Here is a 23,252-nt window from a genome sequence, read left to right on the forward strand (position 1 = left end):
GGCCAGCAAGCATTCTGTGATTAACTAACTTTTGAACCAGATATCAGGATAGTCTTTGCTCAGCCTGTAGATACTTTGGAATTCTGAGAAACACCAGTGGGCATCTGTTATATCTTAATTGATATCTCAGCATTAGTCTTCAAAGTGGTCTTTATACACAAGTATAAAACACACCTCACAGTTGCAATCACTCCCACTCCCTCCTCCTAACTTATATACAATCTGCTTAAAGAAACATATTCCACAGCACCATTACAAAACAGCTGCCATGGGGACAGGACCCATTACAAAATATTGTGATATTCCACAACACGCTGGGAGTTTCCAAGCCACGAGTCTTCCTATGACCGAAGCTGGTTCTTTCAAATGGGTTCTCTCTACAAATGAAAAAGGTAATGATTCCTTTGCTCTTCTGAAACATGTCCTGCACTGCAGAGGAAAAAGAAAAAAAGCCAGGATTGGCTCTTTGCTTCAAGAAAGACTGAGATGGTATTTAGTTTGGTTTCCAAAGAAACCAGACACATGCAGAAATTTCCAAGCTCAGAGATATGGTCCCAACAGTGATGCATCTGCATGCTTAATACTTGCCTACTTTCCTGGTTAGCCAGCTGATAGGGAATGACCCAAGCTTGCCTGTGTTTCTTCTGTTCCATGCAATACTTTTTGGATTTTATTTTTGAGATCTGAGAAGCAAGCAGATGGCAGGAATCACCTGGGCAGGCACCAAGGTGCTCCTGGGCACCATGTTGGGGATTACTGAATTTTGCTCTTGCATATATCAATTGGCAGACTACCATTAATCCTTGATGACCAGGTAATATGTGTATATAAAGTGCTGCCAAGTCACAACTAACCTATGGTGACCTCAGCAAGGGACTTTCATGGCAGGCGAGAAGCAGTGGTGGTTTGCCAGTGCCTTCCTCTGCATAGCCTTCCCTGATGGTCTCCCATCCAAGTACCAACCCTGCTTAACTTCCAAGAGGCTGCCTTCCCTCCTGTAACCAGAAAACAGACTCAGAGAAATAGCATTCCCACCACACAAAGAAGCACATACCTGATGCAACAGACAAGTGTATCATATAATTATACCAGCACTAAGAATAGATGCTGCATACCTCTTTGTATAAATGACTTTCTATGCAGACTGGAGTACTATGAAGAACAAAAAAAAATTCAAACTGCTTATGTGAAGTCATGTTGGGGAGTCAAGACACCTTTGGGAGCCTGGAAACTTGTCTAATCTACCAACATATATCAGTCCAAGTCTGTAACTGCAAAATGCAGTCAAGCTGCACAGCCTTTCATGATAAGTGTGCTCTTCTTTCATCTAGGTGCCGGGACTTACAAGTGCTAAATGACATTCTGCCTCTCAGAATTTAGGATTGACAAGGGAGAATGTAGAAGTGGTGCTTCTTCAACAGACCCTTTGCACCCCATGCTCCTTGCTACAGCCAGCAGGATGGGAGAAAAGACTGCAGAAGCAGTAGGTTAGGAGCCTCTGCAAGTCCACATTTTATCTCTGCCTCTGACTGTGGGTCCACAAAACAGTACTCAGCAACCATATCTAGGGTTATGAATTCAAGGTATAATGACCAGCACCAGATATGTACAGCAACAGAGGATGTCTTTGTCAGTGTCGCCAAAATGTCAGATTTTGTTAGGAAAGAGTGTTATATTGGCCTCTTGTAATAACCAAGTTACCTACTGTATTAGCTCCATAAAGCAGTTCTTAATTGAACTTAAATATATCCTTCTGAATTTAATCATACTGGCTCCAGCGTGTGGGTTTTTCAGGTGCAGCTGATCTATCATTTGTACTTAGTAAAAAGGAGTTGATTGTGCAAACAGCAAACCATGACTGAGCTTCTAAGGGCCAGGAAGCAAATGAAATAGGGCAGTGTCACAAACTACTTATAAAAGGGAGAAGGAGTAGTAGTAGTAGTAAAGGTTAGGGTTAGGACCGAGCTGTTACCGACCCATAGGGTGATGTCACATCATGATGTTTTCTTGGCAGATGTTTTACAGGGTGGTTTGCCATTGCCTTTCCCAGTCATCTACACTTTACCCCCAGCAAGCTGGTACTCCTTTTACTGACCTTGGAAGGCTGAGTCAACCTTGAGCCGGCTACCTGAACCCAGCTTTCACTGGGATCGAACTCAGGTCGTGAGCAGAGCTTGGACTACATTATTGCAGCTTACCACTCTGTGCCATGAGGCTCCATAAAAGGGCAAAACCCATTTACAAATGACTGCTAAAGTGCATTGAAAGCCAATTGAAAGTGCAGCGTTCAGCATGTGTGAAAGCACTCAAGTATGTGTTTAGTCTGCAGTCTAACAAACAGAACTCTACACTAAGGGAATTAGAATGTTATGCTTTTATAAATAACATAATGTCTACTAATTCATTTGCTTATGGAAAAAGACAGTATGCTGAATTCATATCAGATTCGACTTTTTGTTCCTGCATTTGTACAGGGTCACAGTATACATGTAGCCTTAATTGTGGTATATCTGTAGGATTCCCCCATTCCCCACATGGAAACAGCAGATTCTGTTGAAAACATTACACTTATCCCTTAGGTATCCTCCTGTACATCTAGCCCTAGAATGATATCACTGATATTAAAATAGCAGATGTCATGAACAAACCAGCATAAAATGTCATAGACAAGGTCAGCGAGTGGGAATCGGCAAGGTAGGTGACTGCCTAAGGCACCCCCTCCCCGTCCCCACTCATGCTGACCCTGATACTCCGTGTCATTCTTTCTCAGCTCCGATCACTCGGAGCCGAGAAAGAACGACGCAGCCCCTGCCCAGCTCCCTCTAAAGCTGGGGAGGGTTGGGCGGGGGGTGGGCCAAGTGTTCTTTCTTTGCTCTGATCGCTCAGAGCCAAGAAAGAACGATGTGGCCCCTGCCCAGCTCCCGCCAAAGCCAGGGAAGGCTGGGTAGGGGGCGTGCCGAGCATTCTTTCTCAGCTCTGAGCAATCAGAGGGGGGGCGGCTCTGTGAGGTTCTGCCTGGGGCAGCAGAATCCCTAGCTGGTCATAGAAACAAGAACCAGCCAGGTTACTTCTGTGGCTCACATGTTGCCTCCCTTCCTTCTTCCTCTTTTGTCAGGCCCAGATTGAAGATTTCTGAGTATGAATGAAATGATAATTTATTGTGACCTATGGATTGGTACACTTTGACAAACTGCAGTTTGGTGTATTTCTAAATTCCTTCAAACCTGGACAAGATTGTGGCTGAATTCAGACATCACAAATGCATGTGGGATCTGTATGCAAGTAGGGGTGCTGACATCCTGCCCCTTTAACATAGGCTTAATGGGATGCTATTTACCAGGCAATGTGATTCACCTCTGGACCATGAAACACCTCAACCCACTTCCACACATTAAGTTTTAAAGGGGCAAAACATTTTCTCCAGGCTGTTGGCAACCCTGTTTGGAAGTGGAGGAGGGACTCACAAGAGCCCAAGAACAAGTCTGGCTCATTCTCATAATGCGCAAACCAAGGTCTGCTTGTGATGTCTGGATTCAGCTATAGTCTTCTATCTTACTATTCCAGCACACGAACATACATGCCTGTGCGCCTCCTGCTTTTCCTTTTCTTTCTGCCCCTTCTGTGAGTCATTCATTTGATTAATCTGAGGCAGTGCTGAGGCAAGATTACAAGGCTATGACACAACCAGTAGTGATCACCTCCACAGATTTATGAACACCGTGACCTAGATTAGTTTCCGTTGCATTTGCAGGAAAGATCCCATCCTGTTAATGAAGTTTCAGAGTAATTTGTGCTGAAGATATTCCCCATGCTTCGCCTACACTGTCTCACTTAATAAACTGTGAGAATTATCCTTTGGAAAATTGTTCCTCAAGTTTGTTTCACTTTGTACTACTTTTTTTTCTTTTTGCAAAACTGCAGGGAAAGTTCTGACATCACTCACATCACAGCCATTTCTCCACACATGGTAGTTTGCTGGATTCATTTCCTGTGCTCTGCATGCAACTTTCTCCTACATTCATACTTCCATGCTGCACAAAGGACATAAAGATACAGCTCTGACTTGGAAAAAAGATATTGAAAGCAGTGGCTTAGACTTTAAGCCAAGTCATGCTCGATAGAGGCAGCCTACCTGACCTTCCCCCTCCCACTGCAGCATTCTGTGCCTTCCAAAATTGTGCTCCTGCAGGTCAGTGACCTGAAGGAACAGTGCCAGGGTTGCTAACTTCCATATGGGGCCTGGTGACATTGTGGGATTACAACTGATTTCCAGGCAACAGAGATCAGTTCTCTTGGAGAAAGTGGCTGTTTTGGAGGGTGGAATCTATGGAATTGTACTTTGTTGAGGCCTCTCCCATCCCCAAACTCCATGCACCTTAGGCTCCACAACAAAATCTCCAGGAATTTCCCAACCTGTAATTGATATCCCTAAACAGTGCAGGGAACAAAATACAAGTCTAGAGCAGGAAGAGACAATTGGCAGAAATCTTTCTCCCTTCCGACAAAACATTTTTTCTCTTTTGCTGTGGAAGCAGTTCTGCTGTACCAATGGGATTGTAAACTTTAGGTGGGACCTGCAGATCTCTCAGAATTACAACTGAACTCTAGACTACAGAGATCAGTTCCCTTGGAGAAAATGCCTGTTTTGGAGGGTGGACTCTATGGCCTTATACCTTGCTGAGGTCTAGGGTTGCCAATCCCCAGTTGGGGGCAGGGAATCCCCTGGTTTGGAGGCCAGGGGATAACTCTGCTTCAGAGTTATCAGAAAGCGGGGGGGGGGGAGGATTTTGAATGTCCAATGGGTACCCCACTATACCCTATGGAGACTGGTCTCCATAGGGTATAATGGAGAATCGATCTGTGGGGCTCTGGAGGGGGCTGTTTTTTTGAGGTAGAAGCACAAAAATATTCAGCAAAGCATCTAGTGCCTGTCCTCAAAAAAACACCCCAAGTTTTAAAAAGTTTGAACCGGGGGGGCCCAATTCTATGAGCCCAAAACCAAGGTGCCCCCATCCTCCATTATTTCCAGTGAGACAAAGGCATATAAAAGGAGCTTGGTCCCTTTAAACGTGATGGCCAGAACTGCCTTCAGAGTTCAATCATGCTTGTCACAACCTTACTCCTGGCTCCGCCCCAAAGTCTCCTGGCTCCACCCTCAAACTCCCCAGATATTTCTTGAGTCAGACCTGGCAACCCTAATGAGGTCCCTCCCTTCCCCAAACCCCAACCCTAGGCTCCACCTCCCAAATAAACAGAATTTCCCAACATGGAGTTGGCAATCCCATGACAGTACTTTAGGATCTAGGAGCTCTGTGAAGGGAAGAATCTTTAATATTGTTCCTAGCCAAAGGCAGTTCAAAAACATTATCAGTTATCTCACTTCATAGTTCATTTTACAGAAATAATATCAACACCATTTCAGACACATCATGCAAACTCAATCCAGGCCAAACCCAAATCATATGGGAAATACTCACAAGGGGTAAGAAAGTCAGCAGAGGTCGGACTCTTGGTCGTGGCTTAAGTGTTGCTGTTCCAGAATCTGTTACTGTCCCAAAGCGATTATCCCCATAGAATATGCCATCCACATCACCTAAACCAAAGGACAAATAAGTAAACAATAAACAGTAACAGAATGCAAACATGTCTTCAAGATGTCTTCCTTTACATATTTTGATGGGAGGAGAGGGATAAATGAAATAGAAATCAAGAGAATAGCTGTATGGAAAATGTTGGTGCATTTGTAGTTCACTTGATAGTTTAAAAGCTTTGGAGAGCTGCAAGTTAACCAAATAACTTCTGTACAGCTGCCTTTCAACTCCACTTTTATGTGGCTTTTGTAAACTGGTCATGCTGTTTAAATTGAATGTTATGATTGTCCAAATAATCAAGTGCCTGAAGTAAACATTCTGCATGTATCAGGCATTCAAAAGACAGGTATATAAGTGGACACTAGTTTCAGCCACACCTGAAATCTATAAAATTCCATAGAATTGAGGGTCTCTTCATAGAATGGAGGCGTACTTCATGTGGTATGTTTTGGACAGAACTCCAGGACACATTATGTACAGGTTTGCTACCAGGTGTATGCAACAGGGACTTTACCATCATAGCTCCATGACAAGGGTATGTTATTGATACGTATGTTTGCCATGTTTACACTTTACACATAAGATACTTTAGGTGCTACACCTAATATAATGCAAGAGTCAAAGTTGTCTACAAATGACATATACAGACATAAATTGTGACTTTCCCCAGAACACTTTTCTGTATTTTTCTAAAAGCTGCAATTTTGACATGAGCGTGCGTACAATTTTGTCCATTCATAAATGCTGTGCTTTCTGTGCATGTTGTATCCACTCTCAAGCATCAACCAGGAAGCTTGGAATTAAACTAGTTTACTCTCAAAACAATCCCTTTGGCCAGGGCCACCCAGTAAGCTGGGCTCTGTAGGTGAACAGAGATTCCAAGTCCTGTATCTCCAGCTGAGCTGCAATGCTTTACTTACTGTGCCATCTTTACCCTCATGAACAAAAAGCAAAATAAGAAGCAAGCCTGCCAGTACAGCTGAAAACATCCTATGTTTTCAAAATGTTGATGAGTCACTAGCAGCAAGCACTCAAGCAAGCTCCTTCAAGTTTGGTGAGAAAGTTTGACTCTCCCGTTCTACTCTTATCATTCCCCTATATAAAACTGATTCTACTGCTAGATCAGTCTTTGCCAGTGGTGTTCAGACTGTGGCCTTTGGCTCACAGTCAGGATCTGACAGGCAAAGCAATAGGATGTAAGAGAGCGAGCAATGGCCTATCACTAACTGCATCACACAATCCCCTAGGAATCCAAAGCTACCATCTTTCATTTCTGCCCCAGTTCTTCCAGCAGCACACACCCCTCTTGGCTGGGAGTCTGCTTTCAGTGCCCAGGCTCTCAGGTTTGTCTTACCATCTAAACCAATCTTGGGGACAATGAACCTTCAGTGTTGCTCAAGAGTATCGCTGCTTTTACAGCTTGGCTGCCAGCACCCACTGCTCCTTTTATCAGGTGCCTTTGCAAGCATCCCCAAACAGAGCAAAGGACAAGCCAGCTCAAGAGCCTTTCCCCATTCAGCTTGAGTCAATAGAGTCTGCTCTGGGAGGCACAGGGTGAGGCTTAGCTGAAACTACTCATTTTTCATTACTTGGCAGCTTCATTCCTGTCTAAGCAAGGCACAGAGGGATGGGGGGGGGGGGGGGAAGGAAATGATGCTTAGCTGCAATTTGCCATGCACTGAAAATGCATGGGGGAGGGGGAGGGTTCCCACTAAGTGCCAGAAAGCTACTGTTGTTCCCTTCAAGATATTTTGGCACTTGAAGCAGAAAATCCAAAGGGCACCTACATAGCAGCAAAAATAGATCAATAAACTAAGGAACTGACAATAACCCAGATCCAATCATGTACTTAAGGAAACTTAAATGCTCATATGTTTTCTTAAGGAAGGGATGGCAAGTTTTGCCATCTTAGCCCCATGACATTTTGTTCTGGGCAGATCAGGAACAACATGACAGGGATCTGTAAGGGTAGAGTGAAATTAGCAAAAATCACTGCTCCTTCTTTACAACACCCTTCCCATCTTCTGATTGTGATCAAAAGACTTAGATCTCCATTCTTATTTGTGTCTGACAAAAGGAACTTTGACTCTTGAAAGGCTAAACTCTGAAAACCTTGTTGTTCTCTAAGGTGCTACTGGGCTTGAGCCCCATGGCGCAGAGTAGTAAAGCTGCAGTACTGCAGTCCTAAGCTCTGCTCACGACCTGAGTTTGATCCCAGCGGAAGCTGGGTTCAGGTAGCCGGCTCAAGGTTGACTCAGTCTTCCAAGGTCAGTAAAATGAGCTGGCTGGGGGAAAGTGTAGATGACTGGAGAAGGCAATGGCAAACCACCCCGTAAAAAAAAGTCTGCCATGAAAATGTTGTGATGCCACGTCACCCCAGAGACAGCAACGGCTGATGCTTGCACAGGGGACTACCTTTACTGGGCTTAAATCTAACTTTTCTACTGCAGGCCACTCTGAAACTGGCCCTTCTTAAGAAGACCTAAGGACACTTGAAATTTCTTAATGTGGTTGGATCCAGGCCAATAAGTGGCACTCTAATGCTGCCTCCAAATATGCTACTTGTGGCAAACTATCTTTCCCTGCCTACTGGTTGGGCAACACTATTCAAACATGGCAAGCATGGGAATAGACCAGCAGGAAGCAACACTGTGTGTAAATCATCATCCTGACATTTCACTATGAATGTGTGTATACACACAAACAAATGGAGTGCCATAGCCACTCACAGCTTCTCAAGATATAGTGCAGTAAGTATGTCCTTAATTGTCAAACTGAATTATCTATCCATGGTTTGCTACTTTTTTCCTTACATGGTGTTTTTCATGTAGGCCATATGCAACAGAATCAAGATCAAACCCTTCTCCAATAAAATTCACCCTCTTGCTCTATTTCTCAGTTATAACAACAATGACCTACTACAAAACATTTTAACATGTAAAGCATATTAAACATGCTGAAACATCCTTGTGAGGTCAAGCTAATGGCACCAGGAGAGACTTATATAAAACCATCAAATGAGCTTCACAGACAAGTAGATGTTTCCCCCAGCTTTCCAGTATCTAACCTAAGCCTGTTATTGTGGTGTGGGGTTACAATAGCATCTAGTTATTTTCATTCTTCTAGGAACAAGAAGAATGGTGGAGTGGTTTCCAGTGTTTTTCAGCAATGGTAAATACCTTCTAAGAGCCCCGTGGCACAGAGTGGTAAAACTGCATTACTGCAGTCAGAGCCCTCTGCTCACAACCTGAGTTTAATCCCAGTGGAAGCTGGTTCAGGTAGCCGGCTCCAGGTTGACTCAGCCTTCCATCCTTCCAAGGTCGGTAAAATGAGGACCCAGATTGCTGGGGGGAAAGTGTAGATGACTGGGCAAGGCAATGGCAAACCACCCCGTAAAAAGTCTGCCATGAAAATGTTGTGAAAGCAACGTCACCCCAGAGTTGAAAACGGATGGTGCTTGCACAGAGGACTACCTTTACCTTTTTTAAAATACCTTCTAGATAAGTTTCAGTCAAAACTCATGTAAGCAGAAGAAGCTGTTTACAGAAAATCTATGTGATAGTTCCTGTTATCTTGGACAGTAACAAGCAACACAACAGCATCCCCATGCACTTCCCTTGTAGCAGTATATGTTTAAGAAGCGGGATGGCTATTCAATTTCTGCTTCCACATTGCCCCATCATCTCAGAAACACTTACTGTAATTGTTCCATTTACAATGTCCTTGTGGTCCTTAATGTAAGTGATGGAGTTCATCCAGTGACCCTTTAAATATACAACAGCTGCTCTGCTCCTTCAGATTTCTATTCAGTAAGGAGATTATCAAACTGGGGATGTAGTAGGGCTGGTGCAAGTATAATGCAAAATCTAACCATGGTTTCTTTTTTTCCTTTCCTGGAAGGCTTTTAGCTTCCTGGAGTCACCTATTTATTTATTTACTTCATTTATATAGTCCACCATTCTCTCCAGTGGGGATCCAAAGCAGCTCACATACTTCTCCTCTCTTCCATGTTATCCACACAACAGCCCTGACATTAGAGTGGTGCCAGAGACCACCCAGCATTACAACTGATCTTAAGGCAACAGAGATGAGTTCAGCTGGAGAAAATGGCTGCTTTGGAAGGTGGACTCTATGGCATTATATCCCATTGAAGTCCTCTCGCCTCCCCAAACCCATCCTCCTCAGGCTCCACCCAAAAATCTCCAGGTATTTATCAACCCAGACCTGGCAACCTTACATGTGAGGTCGGTTAGGCTGAGAGATTGTGACTGGCATGAATGTGGATTTGAACTTGGATTTTGCAAATCATGGTTCAACACTCTTAACCACTATACCACACTGGCTATGTCACCAGCTTCCTGATTTTGTATCCAAAACACCATGGACAGAACTGTTGTTTGGCAAATCTTCATTCCCTTAGGTAGTCTTTAATTGATGTCACAAGAAGTTGCTTTATACTGAATAAGACCGTTAGTCCATAAAGGTCAGTTTTGTCTACTTAGACTAGCAGAGGTTTTTGAGGGCTTCAAGTGGACATATTTCACATTACTTACTTCCTGATCCTTAACTGGAGATACCTGGGATTGAACCTGGGACCTTCTACATGTCATTCAAACAAATGCTCTACCACTGAGCCACAGTCCCTGTCTTTCTTCTTCTGACCTGACTGGATAGTTTGAATGTTTTTCATTTTTGCTGTGATTCACTGGATATTAGTGGGAGTGTTTAATCAAAATGTCAGCAGCTAGTTCAGGGGATTATATTTCTATAAACTCTTATGTTGCTTATTGTTTACCATGTAAATTTGATTGGATATAATTTGCTCAGAGGCAATCTTAAAACTTTTGCAAAATAAATACATTTTAATACATACATTTACAAGATCACTAAAACAACCAGCATAAAAATAGAATAAAGGAGTATTTTACATTGGGTGCCAGCTTCACGTTTCCTGGCATCCTAGGAGGAGGTAGAAACCATGGTTTTTCCCACATCCCCTGACTGCTCAGAGTGCTTTCTGCAACAGGAAAATGGCACTGCTGTTGGACCCTTGTTGACCTTGCCATCCTCTGGAGTCTACCCTGTTGAGAAGAGCAACTATTTGAAATGCTGGCCCAGTCTGGAGATACAGGCAATCTTTCCAGCCTGTGTTAAATATAATTATTAGCACTGTTAAAATGACATGGAGAAAGCATGATGATAGATTTGGTGACAAAACTGGTCACAGTAGTCTAGGACTTCCTAGCTTCCAGTCCTATGTTCTTGCCACAGGGCCCCACCTCTCTGAGCTGTCCTTTCTAGAAGTGAACGCAGCCCATAATTTACTTTAATAAGGTTCTCAGGTGAGCAGCATGAATTAACAGGTATGATCAGCAGAGACACTTGAAGTCTGCAAGCCCCGCCTCTGCTTGAAGGGCTGCAAAGCAAACATTAAAGCAAAGCACAGAGGAAGAAAGCACAGACACAGAAAATGCACTATCAGCAATAAAACAAGATACATTCCCACAAGAAAAGGCCCACACCCATTTCAATCAATTCCTTTTCACAACTAGTTCAAGGTTAGAGAAAGTGAAAAAATTACTTAAATAGGTTTTGATTTTTTAAAAAAATGAATATATTGTATCAGAAGCTCCCAAAAATGTAGCCGCCAATCATTTTTTAACTTCAGTGGATACTGAAAATGCAGTGCATAATCTTCACCACTGCAAGGAAAAAGGATGAGTCATATTCTAAAAATCCATGCCTCTAAGTCTTCCCAGCAGGTCAAATAGCAGTTTTGGGCAAAAAGGGGAGAGAAGAAATTTAAAGAGATGGGAGAGCTGATCACAAATTTTCAGTGTCTCATCTAATTTGGTTCTTAAGGAGATACTCAATTCCGTGTATTTTTGTCTTTCTGCCAAGCTTATAGCTGAAATTGTAAAACACTTGGTTGCCTGGGCTATGGTGCTGAGAGCTGTCGCTGACACCCAGATTCCAATCTGTGACTCTTCTGCCTAGTTTCCCTGTCTAATGGCAAAATTAAGCTAAATAAAGCAGCAGTTAATCAGGTTAACCTTGATATGGGAGGGTATAACTGCTTTCACAAATATCTGAATCACTATTCCAAACACACCCTCAAAAAGTTCCCCTACATAAGAGAAGATGGTCAACTCAAGCCACCATGAAAGAAACTGGTGGTTGTCTGAGGGTCTCAACATGTCCCAAAAATATAATTTGCTATATTCTCCACCCATTTTGGAAAGTTTTCAAGAAGGTGACAAAATGTAATTTGGATGACTATCAAATTTATATATCCTCAAAATAGCTCTGAATGATATTATACCATTCATGTGAACACCTATGAATTGTTCTTATATTAAGGCAGGCCATTGGTGTTTTAGCTCAGTGATGTTTGTGGTAACCAGCAACAGCTCTGCAGAGATTTGAGTAGTTCTTTCCTCACATCTGCTACTCAGAACTTTTAAGTTAGAGTAACCAAAAAGGAACCTCCTGTAATCAAAGGATGAGCTTTACCACTAAGCTGCCCACAACCCTTCCTCAACTGGGGTGTTGCAGCTGACTTCATTATTACATAAAAAATGGCTGTTTGAGTTCTAAAGGTGCTCTAGGGAGAGTGATATTGGAGTGTGGAAGTAGAATTTTCTTGGTGGAATGAGACTGCATGGGAATCCATTGCATGCATTTCCCATGATAATTACTAAAGAAGGATGTATATTATTGGCCATTCATTTATTAAAAGAACCAACTGAGGCAGAATAAAAAGTGAGATGCCCAAAGCCATACAATGAGTCTTGCTATTCAACCTGCATAATCTACATTCAAGTCTAGCAGCAAATGTAGGTGGTTCAGAGGAAGTTCCTTCATTGTCTCTAATGCAAAGGAAACTGGTTCAAGTCCTGTGGAGACCTCGGCCAGCACATACTGTAATTTGCATGGGGCCATGGCTCTGTGGTAAAGATTTGCATGCACAAGGTTCCAGGTTTGGTTGCTAGTACGTCCACATGACAAATCTCCTGTAACAGATGTTGGGAAAGGTCTTTCTTTGTCTGAGACTCTGGAAAGCTGCTGCCTCAACAGAAATACTGAGCCAGAGGAACAAATGTTCTAACCTGTTATAAGGCTGCTACATATGCTCTCAATCACACTGGAAACAGAAATGTCAATATGGATCAATCAATCGCCACAGCCATCCACCAGTTCAGAAACCCAACACAATCCATTTAAAGGTGCAATTCTGTTTTTTACAGTCATGTACCAAAAACTAGAAATGTGCTGGGAATGGTACATGTGAATCTGGCCAAACTAACTTCATTGATCCCACACCACAGTGTATATAGATCACACCATGTGCCTATCCTGGCTAGTTTTAAATCACATACAAAGCATAGCCCGTCAAGAGTACAGGCCTCCAAACTTTGTTACACTCCCTTTTTAGGTTCCGTGCAAGTCACTCCTCTTCTCCACCCATCCTGCAGTGTGTTCTGCCCACACAGATTCTATTCAGATGGCTTGACTGCCTTTCCTATGTTGCAACTGCTTGCTACAGGCAAGAATATGGTGCCATGGGAAAGCCATGCAGCTGCAATATCCACCAACATGCTCTCACCTCGCCTGCCAATGCTCCCCCTGCCTGGAGACCAGGCGTTTGAGAAACCCTGATGTAGCCCGATATTTGGTATCTAAAAGTACATGAACAGCATTGTTTTCTCAATAGCAAGTTGCTTTGTTGAAAAAATGCCTTAATGTAAATCTTACATAATTATTTTTAAGAAAGTGCATTTCATCTTGCAATAGCATGATGTAGTTTCCATGCAGAAGATTCAGTGATCTTGTGTAAAGAGTAAGCCTCTGTTCATTCAGGACAATAATGAAGACAAATAAATGTGAATCACCCATGAAACTGAAAGGTGAGATTTGTTTAAAATCTAAAGTTAGCAGGTAATTGTATTTAAGAGTGCCCCTATGCTTAAAAAAAAAGAACTTTTGCATGTAAATTCCATGTTTACATAAATCTCTCATCATGAGCTGGACTGATGCTAGGCAGCTGGTCTGGAATGTGAACAGTTGGGAGGCTGAGTTAGGGCCCTCTGGTGAACTGAAGGGGATGATATCTATACTGACATCCATATGGGCATGTCTGAGTTGGTGTGTTGAGTCAGCTGTAAATGGCATCTTGAGAGACAGCTGCCGTTCTCGATTTAATTATACTTGGGCAAACTCTACACTGCTGAGAATGTTGATTGTCCTTACGAAGCTTTCTTACCTTTCTTATTCAAGAACAGGAGTTCATGGACTGAAGAAAAGCAAGTGTTTATCTCATCCTTAGCTTCAGTAATGTAATTTCAGAATTTCTTTGAATTCTTCCAACAGGTCTCTCCTATCAGAATTCCTATAAAGAATCTTATAGGGACAGCACAGGATTGGGCTCAAGTATATAGAATCATTACAAACATGAGATTAAATCCACTAAAGAGAACAAAGGAAAGCTGGGATGTTATGAAGGCCTCCTGTGCCAGAGAATTTTGCAGTGTACTGAGCCCATTCAATTCGTCTTATTCAGGGCATATAAGTTTAAGCATTAACAAGCTGGGATAGACACATGACCATGATGCCACATTATTGGCAGAAAACAGAGAAGACTTGAAATGACTACTGATGAAGGTTAAAGCAGAAAGTGTCAAAACAGGATTACAACAGAACACCAAGAAGATAAAAATAATGACTCCTGAGGACTTACACAATTTTAAGGCTGATTATGAAGAAACTCAAATTTTTCTATTCCTTGGTCCAACTGAAAGAGAGGCTGCAACCAAGAAATTAGGAGGACATTGAAAATGGGAAGGGCAGCTACAAAGGAACTAGAAAAAATCCTTAAGTGTAAGGATGCATTACTGGCATTCCCCATTACCTTGTATGGGCATGTTTATGCCAATAAAGGTATTTGGATTTGGTATGGGTATGAAAGTTGGACAGTGAAAAAAGTAGATTTATTTAAAAAGTGGTGTTCAAGGAGAGTTCTACAGATATCCGAGACTGCCAAAAAAATAGTGGGTTCTAGTTCAAATCAAGCTTGAACTCTCACAAGAAGCTAAAATGACCAAACTGAGGCAATCATACTTTGGTTACATAATGAGAAGACAAGAGTCACTAGAAAGACAATATGCTAGGAAAAGTTGAAGGCAGCGGGTAAAGAGGAAGGTCTGACATGAGATGGATCTACTCTGTCAAGGAAGTAATGGGACTCAGTTTGCAAAACTTGAGCATGGTTATTAGCAATAGGACATTTTGAAAGTAATTAATTCATAGGGTCACCATCAGCTGGAATGACTTGATGGCACACACACTCAGTTAACAAGGCTTGACAAACTAAGTCTTACTGAAATAGAAAAATACAACCTTACATAAATGTAGATTGATAAATATGATAGGTAATATTTATTCTTATCTAATATCTTATTATAATAATTTTATAAATGAGATTTCACAGAGTGCTCTAAAATGCACCCAAAAGTGCCACAATTTGTTTTTAAAAATGAGAAAGGTCTAATAAAGTTTAGTGGCCCTCGATCAACACCCCAGCAAACGTAACTTATACAGCTCCTCCTTTTAGTTCCAATAGAATCTCTTGGAAAGAGCCAAGGAGGACCGCTGCCTTAGCTAACTCAGGAAATTATGCTTCATAATTTGAGAACTCCCAGTTATGACCTTAATAACTTTGGAAGTGCCCTGTGCTCAGGGTTGAATGTTTGTGCCTTAAATGGAAAATATCAGAGGTAACCAAAGCAGCTTTCTTACAAAATGGCAATACCTTTTAATTATTCTAGCATCACTATTATTACAACAGAAAGGCAACCCCTGCCTGATGGATAGCCAGTGATAGCCAGAGAACCAGAGAACTTTGAAGGCCTTGTTATGGGGAGGGGGATCTCTAGAGATAGATGAGTAACAGGCAGGCCTTGAATTCAGCAGAAGCTCACAGGAGTGCAGCTCCTAAATAGTGGCCCCGACCTCCTCCCCACCTACCTTGTCCATTGAGTAATGGTGTAGCTGCATAACAATTCCTGGATTAGGAGAGCAGGCAGTCAGCCAGCCAGCCACCAGGAGCTTTGCCACATCCCCAGCAGCCCTCATTAACCCCTGGAGAAGCCCACGCCACCCTTTCCCCATTTCTTATGTGATTTTGGGTGGCGGATGGCTTCTAGGCCTTTTGACTGTGGAGGGGGGCAGCCAAGGAGAACCCCAGGTGAGCGAGGCCTTCTTGGGCTGGCTGGATCTCTGGCCAGCCCAAGCAGGCCTTGCTCACCCGGGGCTCTCTTTTCTTGCATCAGGTTGCTTTTGGCTAATGGGGGGCATATGCTAACGAGCTCCACCACCTATTTTTCTACAAAATGATCCGTGGCTACATGTGGCTCTCTTAAAAATCAGCCAGTGTGTTATCTAGGGAACACTGCTTATGTTTAAATTGTCTGAACCTGGGGGGAGGGGTGGTATTCTTGCTAGATCTTGCTAGTCAAGAGCAATTTCTTAATACCCCTCTAGTATTTCTGATTTTTTTTTAAAAAAAGTCTAACTTCCTGAACAGAACAGTCATACAAAATTTGAGTCCAGTGGCACCTTTAAGACCAACAAACTTTAATTCTGGGTATAAGTTTTTGTATGCAAGCACACTTCTTCAGACACCTGGTTTTTATAGTCATCATGATAGCAGAGAAAAACTCAAAATGGGTTTTCTTCAGTGTGCTGCCAAGACTAAAAGTGAAAAACAGAGCCTTTAAAAGAAAATTCCAGAGAGGAATACCATTTAATTAATCAACAACAATAATAATTAAAACAATAAAGAATACATAATTGAAAAGTAAGGACACAAAAAACTGTGTCTGATGAGGAATCCATAGAAGACACTCACTGGCACATCCCAATGCCCTAACTATAGTTGTATTAGGGGTATCTCCCAGTTTCATTAGAACCTGGTGCTTGATATAAAATTAATCCAACTGAATTATTTGTTGGGGGGCAATTTTTCTAGCAATATTGTGTCATTAATTGCCTTGCCCATGAGAGGTATCTCCTTGTACTAACTGCATCCATAGCTTTAAGGGAGGGGAAGAGGGAAGGGAGGCACCAGGGACGTGATTCAAGAATCTCTGAGTCAGTGACACCCACAAGCCGACACCCATTTCAGGTTGGGTAACCTGTGTTTACTTTGCAATTCATCTGATGCAAAACTAAGGTGGAGACTAGCTTATACATTCAGTCTCTTCTAGCACATGCAGCATGATAGAAAGTATGCTGCAGACATTCAAGGAGAGGGACTTGTTCAGCCTGGGATAACTTCCGCAATACATCTAAAATGTTTATTTATTACACTAATATCTAGCTGTTCTTGCCTCATGGAAATCAAGGCACTGCACACAGGATTCTCAGGGCATTTCAGGCCCAAACACTAAGCAGATGCAGACATGCTTAACATCTACAAGGTTGGGGATCAGGCATCTTCTAACCATATCTTTGGACAGCAGAAGTGGCAGGCTATCTGTCTCTTTTCTTTTTCAATTTTTAAAGCTGCAGAGGAGTGCCAGTTTCTCTTGGGAAAACAGTGCAAAAGGGAAGAGTTAACCCACCAAATTACTTGTATCTAATGGCTGCTTTTTAAGAAAAGTGGGTGAGCCAGTCAAGGATCTCACACATTTTTGCCAAGAAGAACCCTGAATTTCTCAATAGAAAGGCAAACAAGAGCAGACTTGGAATAATTCTGTTTAGCTTCTCTGCAGCAGTGCCTAGGGTCACAGTCACAGATGAGGATCATGTTATATCATGTGAAGGTACAAAAGGGGTGAAGTAATCTACTCTAACTGGGGAAGGCAATGGCAAACCACCCCGTAAAAAGTCTGCTGCAAAAATGTTGTGATGCGACGTCACCCTAGAGTCGGAAACAACTGGTGCTTGCACAGGGGACTTACCTTTACCTTTTAATCTCCTCTAAAGAGGATGCAATGTAATTCAAACAACAGAAAGATACAAGAAGCAAGTAATGAGACTACAAGGAAACAAGGGACAGCAAAATTATCCCTTGTCAGAGTATAGCAGCAGAATGACTAGCCCTCTAAAATACATGGATCTGGGAATATCTGTATGGCAGTACACATATGGGATCTTTTCTCCATACAAACTAGGTGGCTAGTAATAGGAGCTATTTCCACAATTGCAGCAGCCTTTTCTGCAGCCATTGCAGTCTCAACAATGACTGCTGGCCAGTGAAAGCTATGTTTGTTGAAGTGACTATGGGCAGCTCATTTCTACTTGCAGTGTTATGCATGGGAGGGACTCCATGAAAAAAAATAACATGACTGTATATGTAAACAGACCATAAGACAATTTTCCAAAAGAACATTCTTGCGGGAGGTGGAGGGCACTGTAAAGTTGTTCAGGCTGTTTAAATCAAGCAAGCTAAAGAAACATCTTATTAAGATTTTACTAGCAAGACCCCCCTACAACAGACTTTTCATTACAATTCGTCTGTCACAGTTCCAACCTTTGATTTGGATGTAAATGTTTCTGCGCTTATAACCTCTCCCAATGTTCCTCACCCCCACCCCCCACTACTGAAGCTTTATTTCCTTATAGATGAAAACAACACCAAGTCTTTACCTTTCTATCTCCCCACCATGTTATAGAATTTTTTCACAGAGGGAGGACTTCACAAAGCACAGACTCAACTACTTCTGAATTCTACAGAGACAGAGCCTCTCCATTTTTTGCACACCAGTGTTGTCAGGGGTCATTTTGTAGAAAAATAGGTGGCAGAGCTTATTAGCATAACTCATTAGCGTATGCTGCCCCCCCCCCCCCAGCCAAAAGCAACCCAATGCAAGAAAGAAGAGCCCTGGGCGAGCAAGACCAGCCAGCCCAAGCAGGCATCGCTCGCCTGGGACTCTCCTGGGCCACCCCTCCCCCCATCAAAAGGCCAGCAAGCCCCCCGCCACCCAAAATCACATAAGTGGAGAAAGGGTAGTGCAGGTTTCTCCAGGGATTAATGAAGGCTGCTGGGGGTGTAGCAAAGCCACTGGTGGCTGGCTGGCTGCCGACTCTCCTAATCCAGGGATTGTTATGCAGCTGCAGCTACTATTAAATGGACAAGGTAGGTGAGGAGAAGGAGAGGGAACCCTCAGAAAGGTTCAGGAGCTGCACTCCTGTGAGCTCCTGCTGAATCTGAGACCGGAGTGTTGTAAACACTAATGTGCGTACATGTTCAGCACAGTGCTATTCTTAGACATTTTTGCATGTGAGGTGAAAATCCCTGCTCTACTCAGGAATTCGTTTTTTTTAAAAAAAAAGTAGGGAGACAGGAGTCAGAAAAATTATGCCCTTTCTGAAATCAACTGCCCAAAGTGAAAATCTGCACCTCACAGTACTTCATAGTAAGTCTTGCCTTCTATTCAACACTATTTACGGTTTTTATATATTGTTGTCATATTTATTATGCGACCCCCTCCAAAAAAAGGCCCACAGTCCTGAGAAAAGAAAGTAAGTATGAATAGGAAACAAGAAGAGGAGTACAGAATGCAGACTGAAACTTGGAGGGGCGGGGGGTTCAAATGCACCCTGAAATCCTTGGTCTACAGTAGCATAGCCATTATCTTTTACTCAAAGAGCCCCCAAATTGGGAATGACATGGGGCTGATCATTTCAAGCTACAAGGCCTCCTTCTGACTTTAGTGCCCAAAAGAGCTCTGGTATCAACAAATACATGGGGTATAAAGTTGGCAATTAAGAAATGAGGAACATTTTTCCATAGCAAAGAACTGACTCATTCTTCTGAATTAGAAGCAAGCCAAAGGGCATAGCTTCACATTTCATTTAATCTTTGTGATTTCCCCACCTTCTCTCAATACTTAGGTTTCCCTTTCATCCAAAATTTCACTGTCCTAAATTCTGAGACAGAGTCAGTGTCACTGCCTATCTTCTACTTACACAAGGATACAAGTTATGTAACTAAGTTTTAACTCTAAGGGTTCTGTCTATCAAGAGCTCTACAGCAAAATTCCTGTTTGTTCCCATAGCAGTTGCGTGGGATTCCCACACAAACCTATGTTGAAGTAAGCAGAAGTCAAACGGCAGCTGTGTCTTATAGCCTACACCCTAAACTTGTCAGAACAATCCCCATTCTCTTAGATGACATACCGTAATGGCCCAGCATTTTGACCTAGCAACCCACCCACTCTCCATCTCAACCTTTGGGCTTTTATAGCACAATTTTGAATTACCAGTCAGGAATCAATCATAAAAAGATCCAGTCTACAGCCTCCAGCACCAGAAGTACCCCCTAAATATCCTTCTTATGGCTTCCTTATGGCTGAAATCAGAGAGGTTTCTGTACTATGCTCTCATGGATCTGTTACCCATTTTATGCTATGGTCTCTGCAACCACCCCCGCTTATTCCCTTGCTTAGGTTGGACTCCTACTGGTCTTCTGTCCTTGCTTTGTTTGTAAAGAACTGATCACAAACTCCTAGTGTACTTCCACAGGTTCCGACATGCTTCTGTTTAATCCAGTCATTTTTTATCAAAGGCTTCCTGTAGCTTCCCAGCTGTAATAGCTACTTCACAGATCTCTTGCAAGTGGTACAAAACAAGCACCCAAACTAATGTCACTGCTGCTCACTCCACTTCTGAGTTTTCCAGTTACTCCGGGGGCTGAATATCCTTCCATCTGGAGACTGACCAGATGAAATTGTACACTGAAGAAGTAATTTTTCCCAGTGGTCCTTTCCCTCCCTTGCAAGCCTCCAAAAGGAAAACAAAAGAGAAGCCATACTGACCAGAACGTGGCAGGCTGTCCGAGGTGGCCTCCTGGGTGAAGATCCAGGGGGGGTTGGTGACATAGAGGGAGGTGGTGGGACTGTTGTTGCCGCTGCTATGTTTTTTCCCAAAGAGTCTGCTAATAGTTCCCTGCACAGAGTGATGCTTCTTCATCCTGACTTCTGCCTTTCTCCAATGGCTCTCTAAACGCTCCCTCTAGCAAGACATATTTACACTTTGCTCAGCCACCAGTCAGCAGAGGCTCCGGTAGGTGCTAGTCTCCTCAGCTACCTTTTCAGCTGCTTTAAAGATAAACCACCTGAGCAGGTAGAAGGCTGGCTGCTGTTACCTGGCCACACCCCACACCAGCTCTGTCGGTTACATTCTTTTCCCGTTGCTACAATAAGCCATTGTTAAAAGCAGCAGACTTTTTTTTTAAGCCCAGGGACTTCTGAAGGTCTTCCCCAAAGCGCTGCCACGTCCAAAGGCTAACAAAGGCTCCTGGTCAAAAGGCTCTTTCCAAGTTTTCTGAGTTAATAAAAAAACCACACAACATTGGTTTGCACTGCATGAATTTCCCAACCTTTTGTGTCAGTTGCTGATTTCCTTAGGTTGACAAAATGCATTATTGTTTAAGGCTCTGAACAGGGGGCAGCATTTCTAAAGGCATATTTTTAAATATAAGGTGTAATATATACACAGCTATGGAATTCTACCCGTATAAAATTTAAAGTCAGATGCTGGCTTTGGTGAGCTTCTCCATAGACAGGTAATAGCCATTAAGAATTTCCCTCATCTATACATTTACGTTTATGTTTAATTCGATTTATACCCTGCCCTCCCCACCAAGGCTGCTATTTTCTGAGTTAGAGGACCCTCTATTTAATGTATAGAGGGTAGTTCCAACTTATAATTTAGATCACAGTGAGACATAGGAGTGAAAGAGGTCTGTTTTCCAGTAAGGACGTCCTTTCCACCACCCCCAGTGAGAACACGGTCTTGTCCCATCACTACTGTAACATGTAATACCAGTTAATGTATCCTACCTCCCCATTAAATGGGTTGCTTTCTCCCCCAGAAATGCACAGACCAGATGTGAAATTGACCTGTGTTATAAGGAGGCAGGTCATGTTTATGACAGACACCTTGCATCAGCACCAGGGAAAAGGGGAAACAGACATAAATGCTTTTCCTCACTGTCAAAAGACAGGAGTTCACAGACTGAATCCACACATTGTTGAATATTGTGCTGTCATTGTACTACTACAGTCATTCACCTCATGCATTGTCTTATCCTTGCAGGAGCAACACTAGTGAACTATCACTATAGCACAACAATAGCACAACATTCAACAATATTGGCAGGCATCCATAGAGCTGCTGCTGCCTGCAGTTACATGGCTTCCAGAGTACCTAGCACCACCAACCAGAAGTAGCGCAGTTTTAGGAACTCTGAACTGGTTGAGAAACACTAAGGAGGTACACTCCAGATATGGCAGCCAGGATCCAGTAGGGTAATTCTAGGAACTCTAATTAGTTGAGACAACAGGGAGGTTCAGTCCTGATCTAGTCGCTTTACTTGGTCTAGGACCTGCCTACCTGAGGGACCGTCTCTCCCCGCATGTTCCCCAGAGAGCACTGAGATCGGGATCTCAAAATCTTTTGGTTGTCCCCGGGCCAAAGGAGGCCCGCTTGAAGATCACAAGAGACCGGGCCTTCTCTGTAATGGCTCCATTTTGGTGGAACCAGCTGCCGGAGGAGGTAAGGGCCCTGCGGGATCTCACCCAATTCCGCAGGGCCTGTAAGACAGTCCTCTTCCGGCTGGCCCACAACTAACGGCCCTGTATACCGACTACTGAATGCTGTATATTGTATACTGAATTTTTATCTGAAGCTGAATAGAGTGTAGCTCCACGACTGCTGGCTGTTTTAATGATGTATAGTTATAACAAATGTTTGATTTTAATTATATATTGTGAAATGCTAATTTAAAGTGTAATTTTATACTTTTATGTTAGTTTTATATATGTTGTAAGCCGCCCTGAGCCACTCGGTGGGAAGGGCAGGATATAAATCCCAGATAAATAAATAAATAAATACTTTATGTATAAAATTGAATTGGGTTTTGCCCTATTCCCCAATAAAGAGGATATCACCACAGAGACAGACAATTGCCACTGCATCCATAACAAATAAAATCCAGTGGTGGTTTTCAACTGAATATCAGAATACCAGAAGTTGTAAGATGCTGGTCATATTCCATTTCTATGAATGAGTCTGAAGATTTTTCCAGGCCCCTTCCGATTCCTATTCAGCCAGCATGCGGCAACAATTTAACATTCGGTTGTGTCCTAAGGGCAGAGTTCCCTCCAATCAAGAAGCAAGATTCATCAGAATACAATTCGGGGTCCAATATGGCTCTATAGAATCAACTGCATTCTAAGACCTGACCTACTGTAATTATTTGAATTTATATGTGTGTTCCTTAAATTGTTGGTAAGTCGCAGCAGAGAAATAGGAGTAAAAGAGTGAATGAAGTGATTGGTTGGTGACTGAGAGAGTGTGGCAGAGCTAAGAAGTACATGTGGGGAGGGAGGAGAGAAAGAGAGGGAGAAGTCAGTCACTAGTTAACTCTCAGCAGAGTGACAGCAGTTAACAGTCAGTTGTGGTCAGTCGGCAGTCTCTTCTGATCAAAATCCCATACCAGTGTTGTGAAAGGCATTGAGATTCTATGGAAGAAAAGTAGAATACTTTAGAGGACATATTAGGGGCTAGATAGAGACCCAAAACCTAATATTGTCACAGTATTATAGGAGTGCAAGAGAAAGAAGCTGAGTTAGGAAGAGAAAGGAGGATTTGAGA

General features: G+C 42.7%; 1 protein-coding gene across 1 annotated transcript in view; it reads right to left on the minus strand.

The window, feature by feature from the left end:
- C2H6orf132 (chromosome 2 C6orf132 homolog) overlaps nucleotides 1-20,875 on the minus strand; it is a 61,115-nt gene extending 40,240 nt beyond the window's left edge. Inside the window, exons 1-2 of the mRNA XM_060231237.1 lie at nucleotides 20,411-20,875; nucleotides 5,478-5,593 (exon numbers count right to left, since the gene is read on the minus strand). Of these exons, the coding sequence (XP_060087220.1) occupies nucleotides 5,478-5,593; nucleotides 20,411-20,564 (270 nt within the window). The 5' untranslated portion in view covers nucleotides 20,565-20,875. The remainder of the gene's footprint in view (nucleotides 1-5,477; nucleotides 5,594-20,410) is intronic.
- Between the last annotated feature and the right edge of the window lie 2,377 nt (nucleotides 20,876-23,252).

This window comes from Heteronotia binoei, chromosome 2 (genome assembly GCF_032191835.1).
Source record: "Heteronotia binoei isolate CCM8104 ecotype False Entrance Well chromosome 2, APGP_CSIRO_Hbin_v1, whole genome shotgun sequence".
Lineage (NCBI taxonomy): Eukaryota > Metazoa > Chordata > Lepidosauria > Squamata > Gekkonidae > Heteronotia > Heteronotia binoei.